Source organism: Poeciliopsis prolifica, unplaced genomic scaffold, assembly GCF_027474105.1.
Source record: "Poeciliopsis prolifica strain line A6 unplaced genomic scaffold, Auburn_PproV2 SCAFFOLD014, whole genome shotgun sequence".
NCBI classification, from domain to species: domain Eukaryota; kingdom Metazoa; phylum Chordata; class Actinopteri; order Cyprinodontiformes; family Poeciliidae; genus Poeciliopsis; species Poeciliopsis prolifica.
This window is the reverse complement of record NW_026562389.1, coordinates 12192501-12209436: the sequence shown is the minus strand read 5'-3', so window position 1 is coordinate 12209436 and position 16936 is coordinate 12192501. Positions and strand designations below refer to the sequence as shown.

At 47.9% G+C, this 16936-nt stretch overlaps 1 protein-coding gene across 2 annotated transcripts; it reads left to right on the top strand.

The window, feature by feature from the left end:
* The first annotated feature begins 182 nt into the window (after positions 1-182).
* On the top strand, positions 183-15636 carry LOC129365858 (phosphatidylinositol 3-kinase regulatory subunit alpha-like). Of its 2 annotated transcripts, XM_055039392.1 has the most exons (17): positions 183-366; positions 2913-3384; positions 4166-4295; positions 6613-6705; positions 6853-6924; positions 7001-7117; positions 7210-7408; positions 7482-7564; positions 10376-10481; positions 10558-10656; positions 11360-11540; positions 11615-11740; positions 11828-11970; positions 12699-12875; positions 12951-13025; positions 14442-14612; positions 14687-15636. In XM_055039392.1, the coding sequence occupies exons 2-17, from the start codon at positions 3193-3195 to the stop codon at positions 14874-14876; spliced, it is 2154 nt and encodes a 717-aa protein (XP_054895367.1). In that variant the 5' UTR covers positions 183-366; positions 2913-3192; the 3' UTR covers positions 14877-15636. The 2 variants fall into 2 exon arrangements, with proteins under 2 accessions (XP_054895367.1, XP_054895368.1); XM_055039393.1 differs by lacking the exons at positions 183-366; positions 2913-3384; positions 4166-4295; ... (3 more) ...; positions 7210-7408; positions 7482-7564 and adding an exon at positions 8680-9212.
* The last annotated feature ends 1300 nt before the right edge of the window (positions 15637-16936 follow it).

Sequence of the window (16936 nt, the reverse complement as noted above, 5' to 3'; positions counted from 1 at the left end):
CAAATTTCTAAGAGCAAAAATGAAGTTTCATGAAAAATCTGTGATCTAATTATATTTTTCATCTACTACACGACGATTTTCTTACCAGAAACAAATATTTTTAAAGGATTTGACGACGTGTTTGTTTGGCTGCTTTTATTTTGACAGTCTGTTCCGGAAGTGAGTGTGCGTAAAGACGCACTTGGTGCCAGTCTGCTGTCGACAGTCTGAACGGACTCGGTCTGCCAGCGTCTCCATCCTGAGGATTTTCGCTAAATCAACGGATTCTTTCGGTTCTGGAGAACCTGTGGAGGCGGTACCGTCATGGTGTTCGGAGCTCGGTCTTCTGGACGGTTCGGTTGGTGAAACAGTGACAGAACCAACAAGGTGAGAGCTGTTTTCCTTCAGCTAGCACGGTTAGCTGCTGGTTTCCTGTTTCCTGGAGCGGTTCTGGTCGGGTTCCTGGTTCTGTCCTGGTTCTGCTGCATCATAGCGCCGCTTTAGCTCTTAAATCCCGTTAACATCCTGCAGAAAAACAGAAACTTGTTTTAGGTAAAGGGCTTTAAAAAGACGGTGGGTTCATTTTCATCTCCGCAGATTCGACAGAAAATAAATATTTTATCGGAAACATTTTCAGTTATTTTAAATCTAACGCATTTTTCTAAACTCCCCAATAAAAGTATGTTTTGCATTAATGAGCATATTAATAACCTAACATGCACATAAGCTCATTGTTTTATTTCTCAAATGTCTTTTTACACGCCATCAAAACAAATGCTAATGTATTGAAACACTGTTAAACATTTATTGTATTTTTCTACTGGGTAAGTATATCTCCCATCCCTAAATTGTATATTTTTTGTGCAGTTATTTGCAGTCGGTCCCTTACATACGTTACATGTTCATCTATACCAGGGGAGCTCAAGTCCAGTCCTGGAGATCTTCCATCCTGCAACTATGAGATGCATCCCAGCTCCAACACACCTGAATCAAATGAACGACTCGTTACCAGGCCTGTTCAGAGCTGATCTCGGTCTGCTGGAGTAAGGCTGCATCTAAAAGTTGCAGGACGTTAGCTCTCGAGGACCTGACTGATCTATACCATATACATATTTATGACAAAATATTTGAGTTGGTAGTAATTAAAACTAATTGATCATAAATATTTAATTATCTTTATCTAGTTAAACACACAAACATGGCATTTTGAATCAAGTTGATCAAAATCAGTAGAAATATAAAAACCTGATTTTGGTTGAGAGTCAATTAAAATTAATTTTTGCTCCAATAAGGTGAAGAGGGACAGATTGCTCTGTTTACTTTCAGAGGATTAAAGCGAAAATGACAAAATGAAAGATTACTTCAACATACTGTAAGCAGTAATACCATATTTTACAGCATTTACATCAGTACAGTGAAAGTTCTGCAAATAAATATTGTTTAATTCAAAAATGTCCAGGATGAAGCTGCTAAAAGCTGCAAAGCAAATAAATCAAAAAACTAGAAATACTCAAATAAATTTCACCCTTTTTTCCTGCTGTTCATTTTCTTTTTCCAAATTTATGAAATGACAATGATTAATAAAATATTTAATGGCTCAAAAAAAAAACATTCTGGTTCCTGAAAAGACAAGTTAGAGGTCAGAGGTCAGCCTGAAAACATGAATGGAGAAACCTGTAATATATAATCATCACTATAATCATGTTTACATAAAATATTAATGTTTTAATTTAAAAGGAAGAGATTAAAATTAAAATTTATTTTTAGATATAAAAACAAAGAAATAATTTTCTGAGTGATTTATTTGAGTCATGAAAAGTTTTATTTTTCTGAATTTGTTAGAACATGAATTTTTTTTCAGTTGGAAAGACTCAAAAAACATCTAAATATTACAAATTTGATCATAAAAGTTTCATAAAAATGTTTTTATCCAACAGTCGAGTTGATGTTTATACCGTAGGAGTAAATTTGAACCTCTCAGACGTTTCCCCTAAATAAAATAACTTCCTTTAAACTCAGTGATTCACGTCTTTCTACGTTTTCTATGGCGACGCTGTGATGACTCAACAAATATTAATAAAACAACTGGAAAATATGAAACCCTCTCAGTTTCCTGATTTCTGCCACAATCTGGCTTTTAATGACAGAAAAGTAACTTTTGTTTCTTTCTATCTGTTAAATTTGAGGAAGTTGTGCGTTTACATGTTTTATCTTTCATCAAACTGTTGAGAATGCACTGAAGCGTTTCAGACTGAAAACAGCTGAAACTTTAACAGCCAATCAGACGGGGGCATTTCTTCCTGTCTTCTTCTTCATGTGTTTTGCGTCAGAGATGCATCTCGAGGTAGCAGAGCGGTCGTTCTGGAGGAACCTCAGCTGGTCGCCAAAAATCACAAATCACAGTTGATGCTTTCAAAGAGTTGAGCAGCTAAACGGGAGCCTGAGGAAACGCTGAGGCTGCAGCAGCAAAAACACAAACAGGAAGTGATTAGTCTGCTGGATCTGAGAGCTCTCTGATTGGAGGACTTATCTAACCTCTAACCTAACTTGGAGGTTAAGTTTAACCTCCAACCTGCAGCAGACTGTGACCTTTAACCTGCAGCAGCCTGTGACCTTTAACCTGCAGCAGCCTGTGACCTTTAATCTGCAGCAGGCTGTGACCTTTAACCTGCAGCAGACTGTGACCTTTAATCTGCAGCAGCCTGTGACCTTTAACCTGCAGCAGGCTGTGACCTTTAACCTGCAGCAGACTGTGACCTTTAACCTGCAGCAGACTGTGACCTTTAACCTGCAGCAGCCTGTGACCTTTAACCTGCAGCAGCCTGTGACCTTTAACCCGCGGCAGGCTGTGACCTTTAACCTGCAGCGGCCTGTGACCTTTAACCTTTAACCTGTGACTTGCAACAGCTTGTAACGTGTAGTTTGTCCTCCAGCCTCCAGGTGGAGCTGTGTCCCAATCAGATGTGTCGCGTGACCGCGGCCGACCTCCAGCTGATGCAGCAGGAAGCTGCGTGTGTGACGGCGCGGCGGTGGGCGCAGCAGGAGGGATGACATGGAGAGCGGAGAGACGCATGCGCAGCTGGAGACGCCATCTTTACTCTCTTCTTCCCTCTAGAAGCTCTCAGGACGTCGCAGGAACATATTTTTCTACCGTTTTCTACCCAGAGCTGATTTTTGCTACGAGCTGTGAAGCCATATTGGACCGGCGCCGGGATGAGCTCCGAGGGCTTCCAGTACCGGGCGCTGTACGACTACAAGAAGGAGCGGGAGGAGGACATCGACCTGCGCGTGGGGGACATGCTGCTGGTCAGCAGGGGGGCGCTACTGGCGCTGGGCTGCGGCAGCGGAGACGAGGAGCGGCCGTCTGAGATCGGCTGGCTGCCGGGCTTCAACGAGACCACGCAGGTATCGGTTCTGACCCGCCGCCACTCTGCCAGGGATGGCCGGTTTCTCTGACTGTGACCTTTGACCTTTGAGATGGTGTCATCAGTGTTCAGTCTGAGACAAAGTCGTTAAATAAAAAAAGTTAATTGGTCCAATCATGACAAAGATCAATGCAGCTCAGAACTATTCATACCCCACAGATTTCTGCATAACTGTATTTATTCTGGTGTAAAGACAGAAATCAGTCATGAAGTTTTTTACTAGTTTGTAGTCAGACTGGGACTTTAACGCGTTCATTTAGATGAATTAATTTAACAGTTAATCACATATTTCTGTTTCTGCTCAACCGTTCTGGCGGGAACCTTTGTGTTCGAGCGTTTAATGGAAGAAAACATTCTTTAATCCTAATGAACATTTAACTTTGCAACATTAAGACATTTAAAATAATGAAAAATAAAAAAAACAAAACAGAAAAAAATAAAATAATTTATGAAGTCTGTAAAAGTCCAGACTTTTATTGTCCTGTTTTAGTCAAAAGAGAAAAACAATAATTAATCCAAATGCAAATTATTGAGATTGTTTGAATTTATGTGATAAATTATTTATTGATTATTGTTTCAGGTTTAAACACATCCAGCTGCTTCAGTTCTGCTGTTAAAACGACCTGATGGGAAATCTATCATCAAATCCATCAGTGTCTCTGTTGTTGAGCTCAAATCTGTTTGCTCCATAAATTAGCAGCAAAATGGATTTTGAGTCGGAACCGTTCAGTCAAGGCCCGTTCTGGTTCTGGTTCTGGCAGGAGAAAGGCGACTTCCCAGGAACGTACGTGGAATTCGTCGGCAGGAAGAGGATGTCCCCGCCCACTCCGAAGCCCCGCCCACCCAGACCGTCATCCGCCGCGTCCGTGAGGACCGACTCAGAGTCAGAGAGTGAGTCCAGTTCCCAGGTTCTGGTTCTCTGTGAGGCCCGGTCCAATCGGACCTTCTGCAACGACCGAACCGTCCTGCTGGTCTTTAGTCAGGGCAGCGGTTGCTGACTGAACACAACTCGACTGCGTTCTGCTGCCATCAGCGCAGCAAGTGTGTGTGTGTGTGTGTCTGAGTGTGTCTGAGTGTGTGTGTGTGTGTCTGTGTGTCTGAGTGTGTCTGAGTGTGTGTGTGTGTGTGTGTGTGTGTGTGTGTGTGTGTGTGTGTCTGAGTGTGTCTGTGTGTGTCTGTGTGTGTGTGTGTGTCTGTGTGTGTCTGTGTGTGTCTGTGTGTGTGTGTCTGTGTCTGAGTGTGTGTGTGTGTGTGTGTGTGTGTGTGTGTGTGTGTGTGTGGTGTGTGTGTGTGTGTGTGTGTGTGTGTGTGTGTGTGTGTGTGTGTGTGTGTGTGTGTGGGCGCTTCCTGTCTTGCAGGTTTTGTCTTTCAATGACCAGCAGCTGCATTTTGTTTCCATGGAGACGAGGAGAGCTCGGTCAGCCGGGCCTGCAGCGGGTTCCTCCATCAGAACCGGGCCGGGGCTGGGCTCACCGGCCTCCATGGCCTCGTATCTCCCAGCATCAGCTGTTATCGATCCGACTCTGCCAGTTTATCTGCATCCGTTTGGTTTCATGTAATTTGACCAAAATCCCCACGACTCCGTTATTCAGTTCGATTCTGTTTCACTTGTCAGAAACTTTTCACTTTCTGAACATCCTAACGGTGTTGGACTGAACAGCTAGCTGTGCTAAGGCCTCAGCGTTAGCTATGCTAAGGCCTCAGCGTCAGCTATGCTAAGGCCTCAGCGTCAGCTATGCTAAAGCCTCAGCGTTAGCTGTGCTAAGGCCTCAGTGTTAGCTGTGCTAAGGCCTCAGCGTTAGCTATGCTAAGGCCTCAACGTTAGCTAGGCTAAGGCCTCAGCTTTAGCTATGCTAAGGCCTCAACGTTAGCTATGCTAAGGCCTCAGCGTCAGCTATGCTAAAGCCTCAGCGTTAGCTGTGCTAAGGCCTCAGCGTTAGCTGTGCTAAGGCCTCAGCGTTAGCTATGCTAAGGCCTCAACGTTAGCTATGCTAAGGCCTCAACGTTAGCTATGCTAAGGCCTTAACGTTAGCTAGGCTAAGGCCTCAGCTTTAGCTATGCTAAGGCCTCAACGTTAGCTATGCTAAGGCCTCAACGTTAGCTATGCTAAGGCCTCAACGTTAGCTGTGCTAAGGCCTCAGCATTAGCTGTGCTAAGGCCTCAGCGTTAGCTATGCTAAGGCCTCAACGTTAGCTATGCTAAGGCCTCAACGTTAGCTATGCTAAGGCCTCAACGTTAGCTAGGCTAAGGCCTCAGCTTTAGCTATGCTAAGGCCTCAACGTTAGCTATGCTAAGGCCTCACGTTAGCTATGCTAAAGCCTCAGCGTTAGTGTGCTAAGGCCTCAGCGTTAGCTGTGCTAAGGCCTCAGCGTTAGCTATGCTAAGGCCTCAACGTTTAGCTATGCTAAGGCCTCAACGTTAGCTAGGCTAAGGCCTCAGCTTTAGCTATGCTAAGGCCTCAGCGTTAGCTATGCTAAGGCCTCAACGTTAGCTATGCTAAGGCCTCAACGTTAGCTATGCTAAGGCCTCAGCGTTAGCTATGCTAAAGCCTCAGCGTTAGCTGTGCTAAGGCCTCAGCGTTAGCTGTGCTAAGGCCTCAGCGTTAGCTATGCTAAGGCCTCAACGTTAGCTAGGCTAAGGCCTCAGCTTTAGCTATGCTAAGGCCTCAACGTTAGCTATGCTAAGGCCTCAACGTTAGCTATGCTAAGGCCTCAACGTTAGCTATGCTAAGGCCTCAACGTTAGCTAGGCTAAGGCCTCAACGTTAGCTATGCTAAGGCCTCAACGTTAGCTATGCTAAGGCCTCAACGTTAGCTATGCTAAGGCCTCAACGTTAGCTATGCTAAGGCCTCAGCTTTAGCTATGCTAAAGCCTCAACGTTAGCTATGCTAAGGCCTCAACGTTAGCTATGCTAAGGCCTCAACGTTAGCTAGGCTAAGGCCTCAACGTTAGCTAGGCTAAGGCCTCAACGTTAGCTATGCTAAGGCCTCAGCGTTAGATAAAAACCAACGCAGAAGCCTAACGGCTCATCATCTGCTGCCTGAAAGTCAGAGATCTGGCTTTAGCCCGATTCTCGTACAGGAGGCGTTGAGAACCGAGCCGACAGAACCAGACCCTGGCTTTGTTTGTCCAGAAGTTCTCTGTTGGAACCTTTTGGACCAGACGGGTTCCAGAACCCGACTCTTTGACTCTTTGTGTTTGTTGCTCAGGTTTGGTTCTGCCGGACCTGCCGGACCAGTTCGGACCTCCAGACACGGCGCCGCCGCTCCTCAGCAGACTGATGGAGCTCATAGAGACCAAAGGTAGGCCCGAGACGCTCCGCCTCCAACCCGGTTCTGGTGCTCCGCTGGACCGGGTCTTTCTGTGGAACTGTTCAGAACCATCAGGACCCAGTCTCCACTGGACCTTTCACCGTCTGGTGATCAGATTGATGCTGTGTGTCTCTACAGGTTCTGACAGCCCGGTTCTGTACCGCAGCATGAGTGGAGGGGTTCTGGACACCCGGCAGCTGGCCGACACAGGTCAGGAACCAGCACCCGTCCTTGGTCCCGGCTGGTGTTGCTCGGTTCCGTCTGACTGAGGTCCGTTTGTTTTCAGAGCTGGAGCAGCTGGACGTGCCGTCTCTGTGTGATGGGGTGGTCCGGTTCCTGCAGGACCTGCCCGGTCCGGTCCTGCCTGCTTCGCTGCAGGCCGACATGAGCCACGCCGTCCAAGGTCAGCAGAACCAGAACCGGGACGGCGCTCTTGTCAGTCAGGCCCTGGTGAAAAGTTCCAACCCGTTTTAATGTCCCTGGTTCTGTTCGCAGAGGTCCGGGACCCGGAGGAGTGCGCTCAGGTTCTGCGGAGCGTGTCGAGCTCGCCGGCCTGCCCGGCCCAGTTTGGGCTGACCCTGCTCAGCGTGGTCCGGCACCTGGCCCGGCTCTGTCTGCACGGCTCTAGGAACCAGCTGAGCCCTCGGGTTCTGGCCGAGAACTTCAGCCCGCTTCTGTTCAGGCAGACTGCTGGGTTGGTACCAGAACCTTCCAGCAGGTCTTAACAGTATCGCCGTGTCTGACAAAGTCTCTGATGTTCTGTCCAGGTCCGACTCTGCTCTGGATCCTCTGGTTCAGGTTCTGGAGGTTCTGATCACCAGCGAACTCAACATGACCCAAGCAGCACCAGGTAACTCCGCCTGATCCTGGTTCTGGTCCGGCTCACACTAATCACTACAATCTGGGTTTTATTCAGCATCTTTTTCTCTTTCGTATTTCATAAACAAAGTGAAAGCAGTTTATCTGAGGCAGGTGTCGCCCCCTGGTGGCAGCCGGCCGTACTGCAGCTCAGGAACAAACATGGCCGCCGAACGTCTTCTTCTCTGGATGTTCGGTTTAAACTTGAAGGGCCGAAGTCTGGAGCTGCTTCAGGTTGGGGGAGGTTCTGGTTCTGGTTCTGAAGCCCGGCAGTACGGCGCCGTTACACAAACGCCAATTAAACTGAAGATCATCTGTTTCTGCTCAGGCTGTATTAACATTTAATCCTCCAGATAATGTCTAAATAATCCACTTTAATCCAGAGAAACCGATGAACAATAATTAATTCTGATCACAAGGAAATCACATTTTCCATTTGGTTTCCTGTTTAATCCAATCAGATTTTATGTCATAAATTAGGGCTCCAGTGATTGACTGTAATGAATCGATTATTAAAATTCGTTAAGATTCGGACTCTAAAAAGGCCAATCACAGAGTAATCAATACAGTCTGTAATAATTAAATCAGATGTTTAAGTTTCTCACAGGATGACGGTCACATGACCCTGATGGCTTCCTGCCGCCACAGTTCACTTGCTCATCTGGGGACAGGAAGCAGCAGGGTCAGGGTGGTTCTGGTTTGGTCCAGCTCAGCCGGACCGCTTCAGGTTCTGACCAACAGGTGGAGCTGCAGCTCCGTCCAGCTGCTCAGGTGGAACTTCAGCGTGTTACAGTGTGTATATTAAATGGTAAATGGACTGAACTTATATAGCGCTTTTCCAGTCATTTTGACCACTCAAAGCGCTTTACACTAGAGTCACATTCACCCATTCACACACATTCATACACCGATACGCAGACCGGTAGGCAATTTGGGGTTAAGTGCCTTGCCCAGAGGCACATCGACATGTGGCAGGAGGAAGCTGGAATTGAACCTACAACCTTCCGATTGCAAGACAACAACTCTGCCACACAGCCACAGTCGCCCTTACTGTGTATGTGTGTGTTTGCTACAGTGTGTGTGTTACTGTGTGTGTGTTACTGTGTGTGTGTGTGTTACTGTGTGTGTGTGTTACTGTGTGTGTGTGTTACTGTGTGTGTGTGTTCTGTTCGTCCCTCGTTCAGTCGGTCAGAGCAGCAGCTGAACCGATGACATCATCCATCCCCGCGGTGACAGATGATGCTGCGGAGGAGGGGGGGGCGTTGCCGTGGAGACATCCCTGCCTGCTTGTGATTGGCCGAGGCCGGCGGTGATGTCACACATCTCCAAGCTGCTGTGCCGATCTTTGAACAGAGGCAGAGATGGAGTCAGGCGGTCGGAGGGAAAGCTTCAGCGCCGATGAACGGAGAGATGCTGCCTGGTTCTGACCTGCAGCTCAGCCGCTCAGCCCAGAACCAGAACCAGAACCCTTAGGAGACAGAACCCTTAGCTCTGACATCCGGGTGTCACAGCTGAATCTGCAGAGGGGGGGTCGTTTCACCTGAGAGCCGTCATGGAGCGGGAGCAGCGGGGCAGAACCCGGTCGGAACCGCTGCTGGGCCGGGACCAGATCCTGTGCTACATTAACATGCAGAGACCAGGTAGGGCCTGCGGAGGGCGCTCTGACGGGTTCTGCTGGTCTCCGGACCAGGTGACGCAGCACCGGCTCTGCCATTGTCATGGTTACCGGCTCGTTTGGCTGATGTCATTGTTTGGTCAGGATTCCCCAAAAAAACATTTCATCTGATTTTTAATGAAAAAATCAACTTTTCTCTGTTGCTGCACACTTCCTGTCTCACTTCCTGTCTTCCCTGTCTCGCTTCCTGTCTCGCTTCCTGTCTCGCTTCCTGTCTCGCTTCCTGTCTCGCTTCCTGTCTCGCTTCCTGTCTCGCTTCCTGTCTCGCTTCCTGTCTCGCTTCCTGTCTCGCTTCCTGTCTCACTTCCTGTCTCGCTTCCTGTCTCACTCCCTCATACTCGACCACCAAATCGGATTCTGGTGGAAAATGTCAGATTATTTTTAATGTTGGTGAATTTATCACCATTAAGTAGAAAATTCACTGAATTTTTATGTTTTACATCTCAAAGCGACGGTTTGGTGACGAACAGAGCAGGTCGGCTAACGTCCAGCTAGCTTCCAGCTAACATCCAGTTAGCATCCATTCAGATATTTTACAGTCTGCTCAGAATTGGCGCGAGAACTGGATGTTACCATGGTTACTACGGCTTCAGGAAATGTCTCTGGGTTTCTCCTCCAATCAGAGCTCAGATCTTCTTATTATTGGCTGGTTATCATGGTTACTACTCAGTATAAGGTTTGTAGAGATCTGAGCTTCACTTCCTCCAACCAACAACCTGGTCGAATAAAATCTTTGATTCCTGTTCTGTTCTGTGTGGACCAGTCAAAGTAAAGCAGTATTTGGTGATCCAGCTTGTCAGAACATCAGGAGAAGAGTTTCCTCTGGGAGTTTTTAGATGAAACGAAATGTTTCTGTTCCAGAATGAATTCAAGTTCCCTGCACAAAGTGTTTTTATCAGCATGTTCAGCTTCCTGCCACATGATCTGAGGTTTCATCTCTGATCATTCGACAGCAGAAAACTGAACAGAAAGCAACAGTTGCCTTTTTTGATTTCCATGAATAAACCTGATAATGTGCAGAGCAGCAGGCGGTGAAACTCCCTGCAGGTCTGAGATTAACAGGAGACGCTGCGACGCGTCGTCGGCTCCTTCATCATTCTCATGGTTTTTCTTCTCCCTCTGCTGCAGCTCTGCCTCCCAAACCGGCGAAGGCCTCCAACGCTGCTCCCCCCAGCAGCTTCAACAACAGCATCTCCCTGCAGGACGCCGAGTGGTACTGGGGGGACATCTCCAGGTGAGACACACCTGTCCTCTGAGAGGGAGGGGCTCTGCAGAGACCCCAGAGTGACCGTCCATCTGTCCGTGTGCAGGGAGGAAGTGAACGAGAAGCTGAGAGACACGGCCGACGGCACCTTCCTGGTGCGGGACGCCTCCACCAAGATGCACGGAGATTACACCCTGACCCTCAGGTAACGCCCCATTACTCCCATCATGCCCTGCTGCCTGCCCCATAATACCCCTGACACCCATAACACCGACTGTTCTCTACAGATTTATGAACGTAGTGAGTCTTTATTCTCCATCACGTTGCTGTTTTCTGATCAATCTTCAGTCTGAATGTTTAATATGAAGCTAATCCCCCTGTGAAACGTAGCCCCGCCCTCTCACGGAAGGGGCGGGGCCAGTGTAGGGGGCGTGGCAGGTGGCTGCATTTTTTTTCTAAAATAAAAATAAAGCAATTCACAAACATTTTTTTTATTTGTTTTAAAAAGCAACTGGAGAATAGTTTTTTTTTTAAATCTGCCAAAACTACAAACTCATTAAAAAAAGATTAATAACAAACACAGTGATAACAGCTTCTTGTTTTTCTTCCCATCAGAACAAAATGTGCTTAAATATGAGAAATCTTCATTTCAGATTCTAACCAACTTCCTTTATTCATAGGAAAATGATTTCCAAATCATCAAAAGAGTTTATTATCACTGAGCTGAACTCATTTCCTCCTAGTTTGGAGCAACGGTTAATAAATCCTGGTTGTAGTTTTTCTGCTCTGATTTCGATCAGCTGCTGCTCTGAACCCGATTCAGAATCAGATACATGATCCTGCAGCAGGTCCGACTGACGAAGCACCAGATCGCTGCTGGGACAGAAACATTCTGGTTCTGCCTGCAGGAAGGGAGGCAACAACAAGCTGATCAAGATCTTCCATCGAGAGGGGAAGTACGGCTTCTCTGACCCGCTGACCTTCAGCTCGGTGGTGGAGCTCATCAACCACTACCGCCACGAGTCTCTGGCCCAGTACAACCCCAAGCTGGACGTCAAGCTGCTCTACCCGGTGTCCAAGCACCAGCAGGTAGGTGTCTCTGCGGCGCCCTGCGGCCCTCGGCGCCGTGGCCCTTCTGATTGGCCGGTCGTGTCGCTCTTCAGGACCAGGTGGTGAAGGAGGACAGCGTGGAGGCCGTGGGCAAGAAGCTGCACGAGTACCACCTGCAGTACCAGGAGAAGAACCGCGAGTACGACCGGCTGTACGAGGAATACACCAGAACGTCGCAGGTACGGCCGGCGAGCAGCCGATGGCAGCCGATGGCAGCCGATGGCCGCCGCCGCCGCCGGCAGCATCTAATCCCTCTGCGCCCCCAGGAGATCCAGATGAAGCGCACCGCCATCGAGGCCTTCAACGAGACCATCAAGATCTTCGAGGAGCAGTGCCAGACGCAGGAGCGCTTCAGCAAGGAATACATCGACAAGTTCCGCCGCGAGGGCAACGACAAGGAGATCCAGAGGTGGGCTGTTGCCACAGAAACCACCTGCAGCACACACACACTGGAGGCCGGGTTGCCATGGCTACAGAATCAGCCGGATGAATTCAGTTTGAACGATTCGGTTCCTGCCGTCCAATCAGAATCCATCGTCTCCGTTACGTCGTCCTGCTTCCCGTCCGCCGGTCTCTTCCTGTCCGCCGGTCTCTTCCTGTCCGCCGGTCTCTTCCTGTTTTCATCTCCAAAACATTTTCATCCCAACATCAGAGTCAAGCCAGAGTTACATTTCTAACGCGACACGTACTCTACCACAATAAAAGCGCCTAAACAGCCAATAAAGCCCAGTGATCCACTGGACAGGAAGGACCTGAAGGGTTTCAAAATAAAATACAATTTCATGTTTCACAACATTTAAATTAAGTTCAAGCTTTGATAAGTATGAGTGCACACATATGATTTATGTAGTTTTAATTTAATAAAGAAGAAAAAACATAATTTTATTTTGTCAGGCGCTCAGAGACAAAGCTTAGAGCTAGAATGAATAGATCCGTCCTTATGGACCGGGCCCACTGCCACCAGGAACCCATCTAGAATTTCTTTCAGTATCGGGTCAATAAGGACAATAATATCTGTGGTTCTGATCCGACTGGTTCTGATCCAACTGGTTCTGATCCGGCTGGTTCTGATCCGGCTGGTTCTGATCCGGCTGGTTCTGATCCGACTGGTTCTGATCCGGTTGGCTCTCTCTGAAGGATCATGGAGAACTACGACAAGCTGAAGTCTCGGATCAGCGAGATCGTGGACAGCAAGCGCCACCTGGAGGTGGACCTGAAGAAGCAGGCGGCCGACAACCGGGAGATCGACAAGAAGATGAACAGCATCAAACCGGACCTGATCCAGCTCCGCAAGACCCGGGACCAGTACCTGATGTAAGCCCCGCCCCCTGACAGGAAGCGGCGCCGGTCAGCAGGAAGTGGGTTCTAACGGCCTCGTGTTTGTTCCAGGTGGCTGACCCAGAAAGGAGTCCGGCAGAGGAAGCTCAACGAGTGGCTGGGTCTGAAGAACGAGACCACCGAGGAGTGAGTACTGACCCGACCCGACCCAACCCAACCCGGTCCCACCATTAGGGACACTGATGGTGGGACACAGAGTCAGATGGAAAGTGTAAAAAGACACAAAACATTTGGGTCTAAAACAGACGAGTGATTTGGTCAGACATTAACTACAAGGGCTAGCTTTAGCCTTAGCTTTAGCTTTAGCCTTAGCTTTGGCCTTAGCTTTGGCCTTAGCTTTGGCCTTAGCCTTAGCTTTGGCCTTAGCCTTAGCTTTGGCCTTAGCTTTAGCCTTAGCTTTGGCCTTAGCTTTGGCCTTAGCTTTGGCCTTAGCTTTGGCCTTAGCTTTGGCCTTAGCTAGCTGGCTAACATGACAGAAGCTACTGTACTCTCCTGTTTGGCTGGCTAGCTGTTTTATATTTCTCATGTATAAATGCAAATTTATCGGCTGGACGAAGTTTGTAGGTTTCTGTGAAGTTACAGAAGTTAAATTTGAGTTGGTGAAACCTGCCGAAACCCTGACGCAATAAAAGCTGCTGGGAGTTTTTACCAGATTTAAGTTCAGATCAACCTGTCAGTGGAGCATCGATAAAAAACCCCATTGACCCTGAAGGCATCGTGAGTCCTTCCAGTTTTTGGTTCCATGTAGAGTGGAACCAAATCGACGCATGATTGAGTTTATCGTAAATGTTCTGCAAAAATTGGGTTTAAGTGATGGTGACTTCCACCTGCAGGTGGCAGCATTTCTTTCTTCTGTGATCGTTGGGGAGAGAACCAAGAATCTTACATAATCACAGGGGAGAATTAGTTGCAGTTATTTGTAAAGTAGCGTGAAAAAATGATTTTGCTTGAAATAAATCAGAAAATGAATCCTGGACCCAGACCTGAACCTTGGGGCGCTCCGTCACTAGGAGGCGCCGTTTCCAATCCAAAAACCACTGAAGATTGACACAAAGGTCTTTAAAAACCAGATTGAAAGGTCAAAGGTCAGACAGTTCTTCTAAGACAGGGGTCTCAAACTGCAGTCCTCCAGGGCCACTGGGTGTCCTGCAACGTTTAGCTGAGCCTCTGCTGCACCTGCATAGAATGATGAGGTCATTAAGATCCACACCAGGAGGCCATGAAGCCGTTTCATTCCAGCGTTTGGTGCCTGTGGCTCATCTAAACCCTGCAGGACCGGAGGCGGGCGTCCCTCCTTCAGGCGTCCCTCCTTCAGGCGTCCCTCCTTCAGGCGTCCCTCCTTCAGGCGTCCCTCCTGCAGAGTTTAGAGTCGCCCGTCCTGCGACTTGTTCAGACGCTGAGCAGCTGTTGGCCAGATGTGTTGTTTCCCGTAGTAACAGAAATATGAATGTCAGAAACATGTTTCGATGAGAGCGAAGGATGATGAAGTGGACACTGAGCTGGTGTCCGTGGCGTTTCCACGCCTACCCGTCCTGTCCGCAGCGAGTACAGCACGGTGGAGGACGAGGAGGACCTTCCTCACCACGACGAGCGGCTGTGGCGTCTGGGGAACATGAACCGGCTGCAGGCAGAAGGCCTGCTGCGCGGCAAGCGGGACGGAACCTTCCTGGTCCGGGACAGCAGCAAGCCGGGCTGCTACGCCTGCTCCGTGGTGTAAGCCCCGCCCCCACCTGCTCTCACACCTGTGGGCTTCCCTCCCTCACCTGTGTGTCTCTCTCCCCCCTCAGGGTGGACGGCGAGGTGAAGCACTGCGTCATCAACAAGACCGGCACCGGCTTCGGGTTCGCCGAGCCGTACAACCTGTACGGGTCGCTGAAGGAGCTGGTTCTGCACTACCAGCACACGTCGCTGGTCCAGCACAACGACTCGCTCAACGTCACGCTGGCCTTCCCCGTCTTCAGCCCGCAGCGCCGGTGACCTCTGACCCCAACACGCTGGCCTTCCCCGGCTACAGCTCACCGTGACCTCTGACCCTGTATGACCTCACTCAGGCCCACTTCCTGTCCACCAGAACCGGTCTCCTCTCTGCTGGGATCATATGTTTTAATCAATTAAAACCCAATAATCAATACGACCCGCCTCTCGGCCCAAATCAACACACTGCTCAAGCAAGATGGCCGCCCAGGGCGTTGTGACATCACTCCGCGCTACGGCTTGCATCAATTAGTCTCATCATTAATCGATTGATCCAATAAAGATTTGATAAGCTTTTGGTAAATTGTACCATAACAGCAGTATTAACATAAGATATCGGCCCAATTTTTCATATTTACGGATCCATACTAATACTTTTCTGTAGTTTAGAAAATTAAACTCTAACAATAATTGCTCAATTTTTAAGTTAACCTGGACAAAATTATACAAAATATGAAATTATATTAAATAAACCAGCAGCCAGATCAGAGGACAGTTTTGATGTTTCATTCATTTGTAGCCTCTGTTAGTGACGGCAGTGTCTCACCTGTATAAATGCACCTGCCGCGCTCTTCACCGTTAGCCACCGGGCTAACGGCTAACCGGGCTAACGGGCTAACGGCTCCAGTCAACTCCAGGATTCTGATCAGGCTTCCAAGAAACCATAAAACCCTGAATGTTTTCATGTTCCAGTGAAATCCCAGAACAAACTTCAAAATGGGACGTTATTCTGCTAGCATTAGCACTTAGCAACAACTCAGAAACCCAAAACCCGATCGATCGATTCAGACCTAAAACTAAACCTTTCCAGCAATAAATCTGCCTGACGGCGCCCCCAGCTGGTGGCTGACCATCCTGTGGGTCCATGTGATCTCGACCTTCAAGCCCTGGTTCTGACCCTTGACCCTGCCTCATCAGTCAGCCGAAGCCATGATGTCGGCCGTTGGACGGCTCACCCAGAACTTTCCTGAACACTGTGAACCCGTCAGAACTCATCTCGTCCCACTTCCTGTTTGGTCTCAGCGCGACTGGGCTCCCCAGAGGGCGGGAATGAAACCCGACCCGTTCTGGTTCTGGTTCTGGTTCTGGAGAGAAATCAGGGAGAAAAGAAGAAAAGCACCAAAACCTCTGGAATCATTTCAGGACGAAACGTTTGTTTGGACTCGCAGGAAGTCGAGATATTTTTCCCTTTTCTGATGTTTGTTTCTGTTCTGGAGGCTGAAACCCGGTGGGAACGACCTCTGACCCTTCGCTTCCGTTTGAAATAACTTTAAAACTGTTTGGTTTTTGTAAAAGGACGAAAGTCGTGCATGAAATGGGAACTTCTTTTTCTGCTTGTGTTTTTTATTTCCTGTCTGCGCTGCTGATGATGGTAATGATGATGATGGTGATGATGATAATGATGGTGATGATGATGATGGTGATGATGATGGTGATGATGATGATGATAATGATGATAATGATGGTGATGATGATGATGGTGATGATGATGGTGATGATGATGCGTCCAGCGAAGCACAGCCACCAGAAACGTTTGGCTCGTTGTAACTCAGAATATTTTCATAATGTTGGAGCTGAAATCTTGAATCTGTTGAACATTTATTTCTGGTTTCTGATCAAATTAAGTCCAAACTGCAGGTTTGCTGTCAAGTTGGAGCTAAAAGGTCAGAGGTCAACTGCAGTTTTCATGTTTTATTTTGATCAGAGGAGAAATTAGAACAATGAAAAATTAGGATTGTTAAATATGAGAAAACATTTTCTGCTCTTCTTTCATATTTATTCGGTTTCTGTTTCTCCTCCTGGAGAGCAACAGGAGAAACAGAACCTGGTCCGGTTCTGACCCGGTTCTGGTTTATGACCCGGTTCTGGTTCTGGTTCTGGTCCAGATGTCTCCTCCTGTGGTTTGCTGTTGTTTAAATCAATAAACTCCAGGTTGTGAATTTTCTCTCTGACTTCCTGGTCAGCTTCAGGTATCGCCATGGCAAACTCACTGAATGAAAATCATTTAAAATAAAGTTTTTTTGTTTTTCAGTTTAAATTTATGATTTAAAAAAATCTGAAAA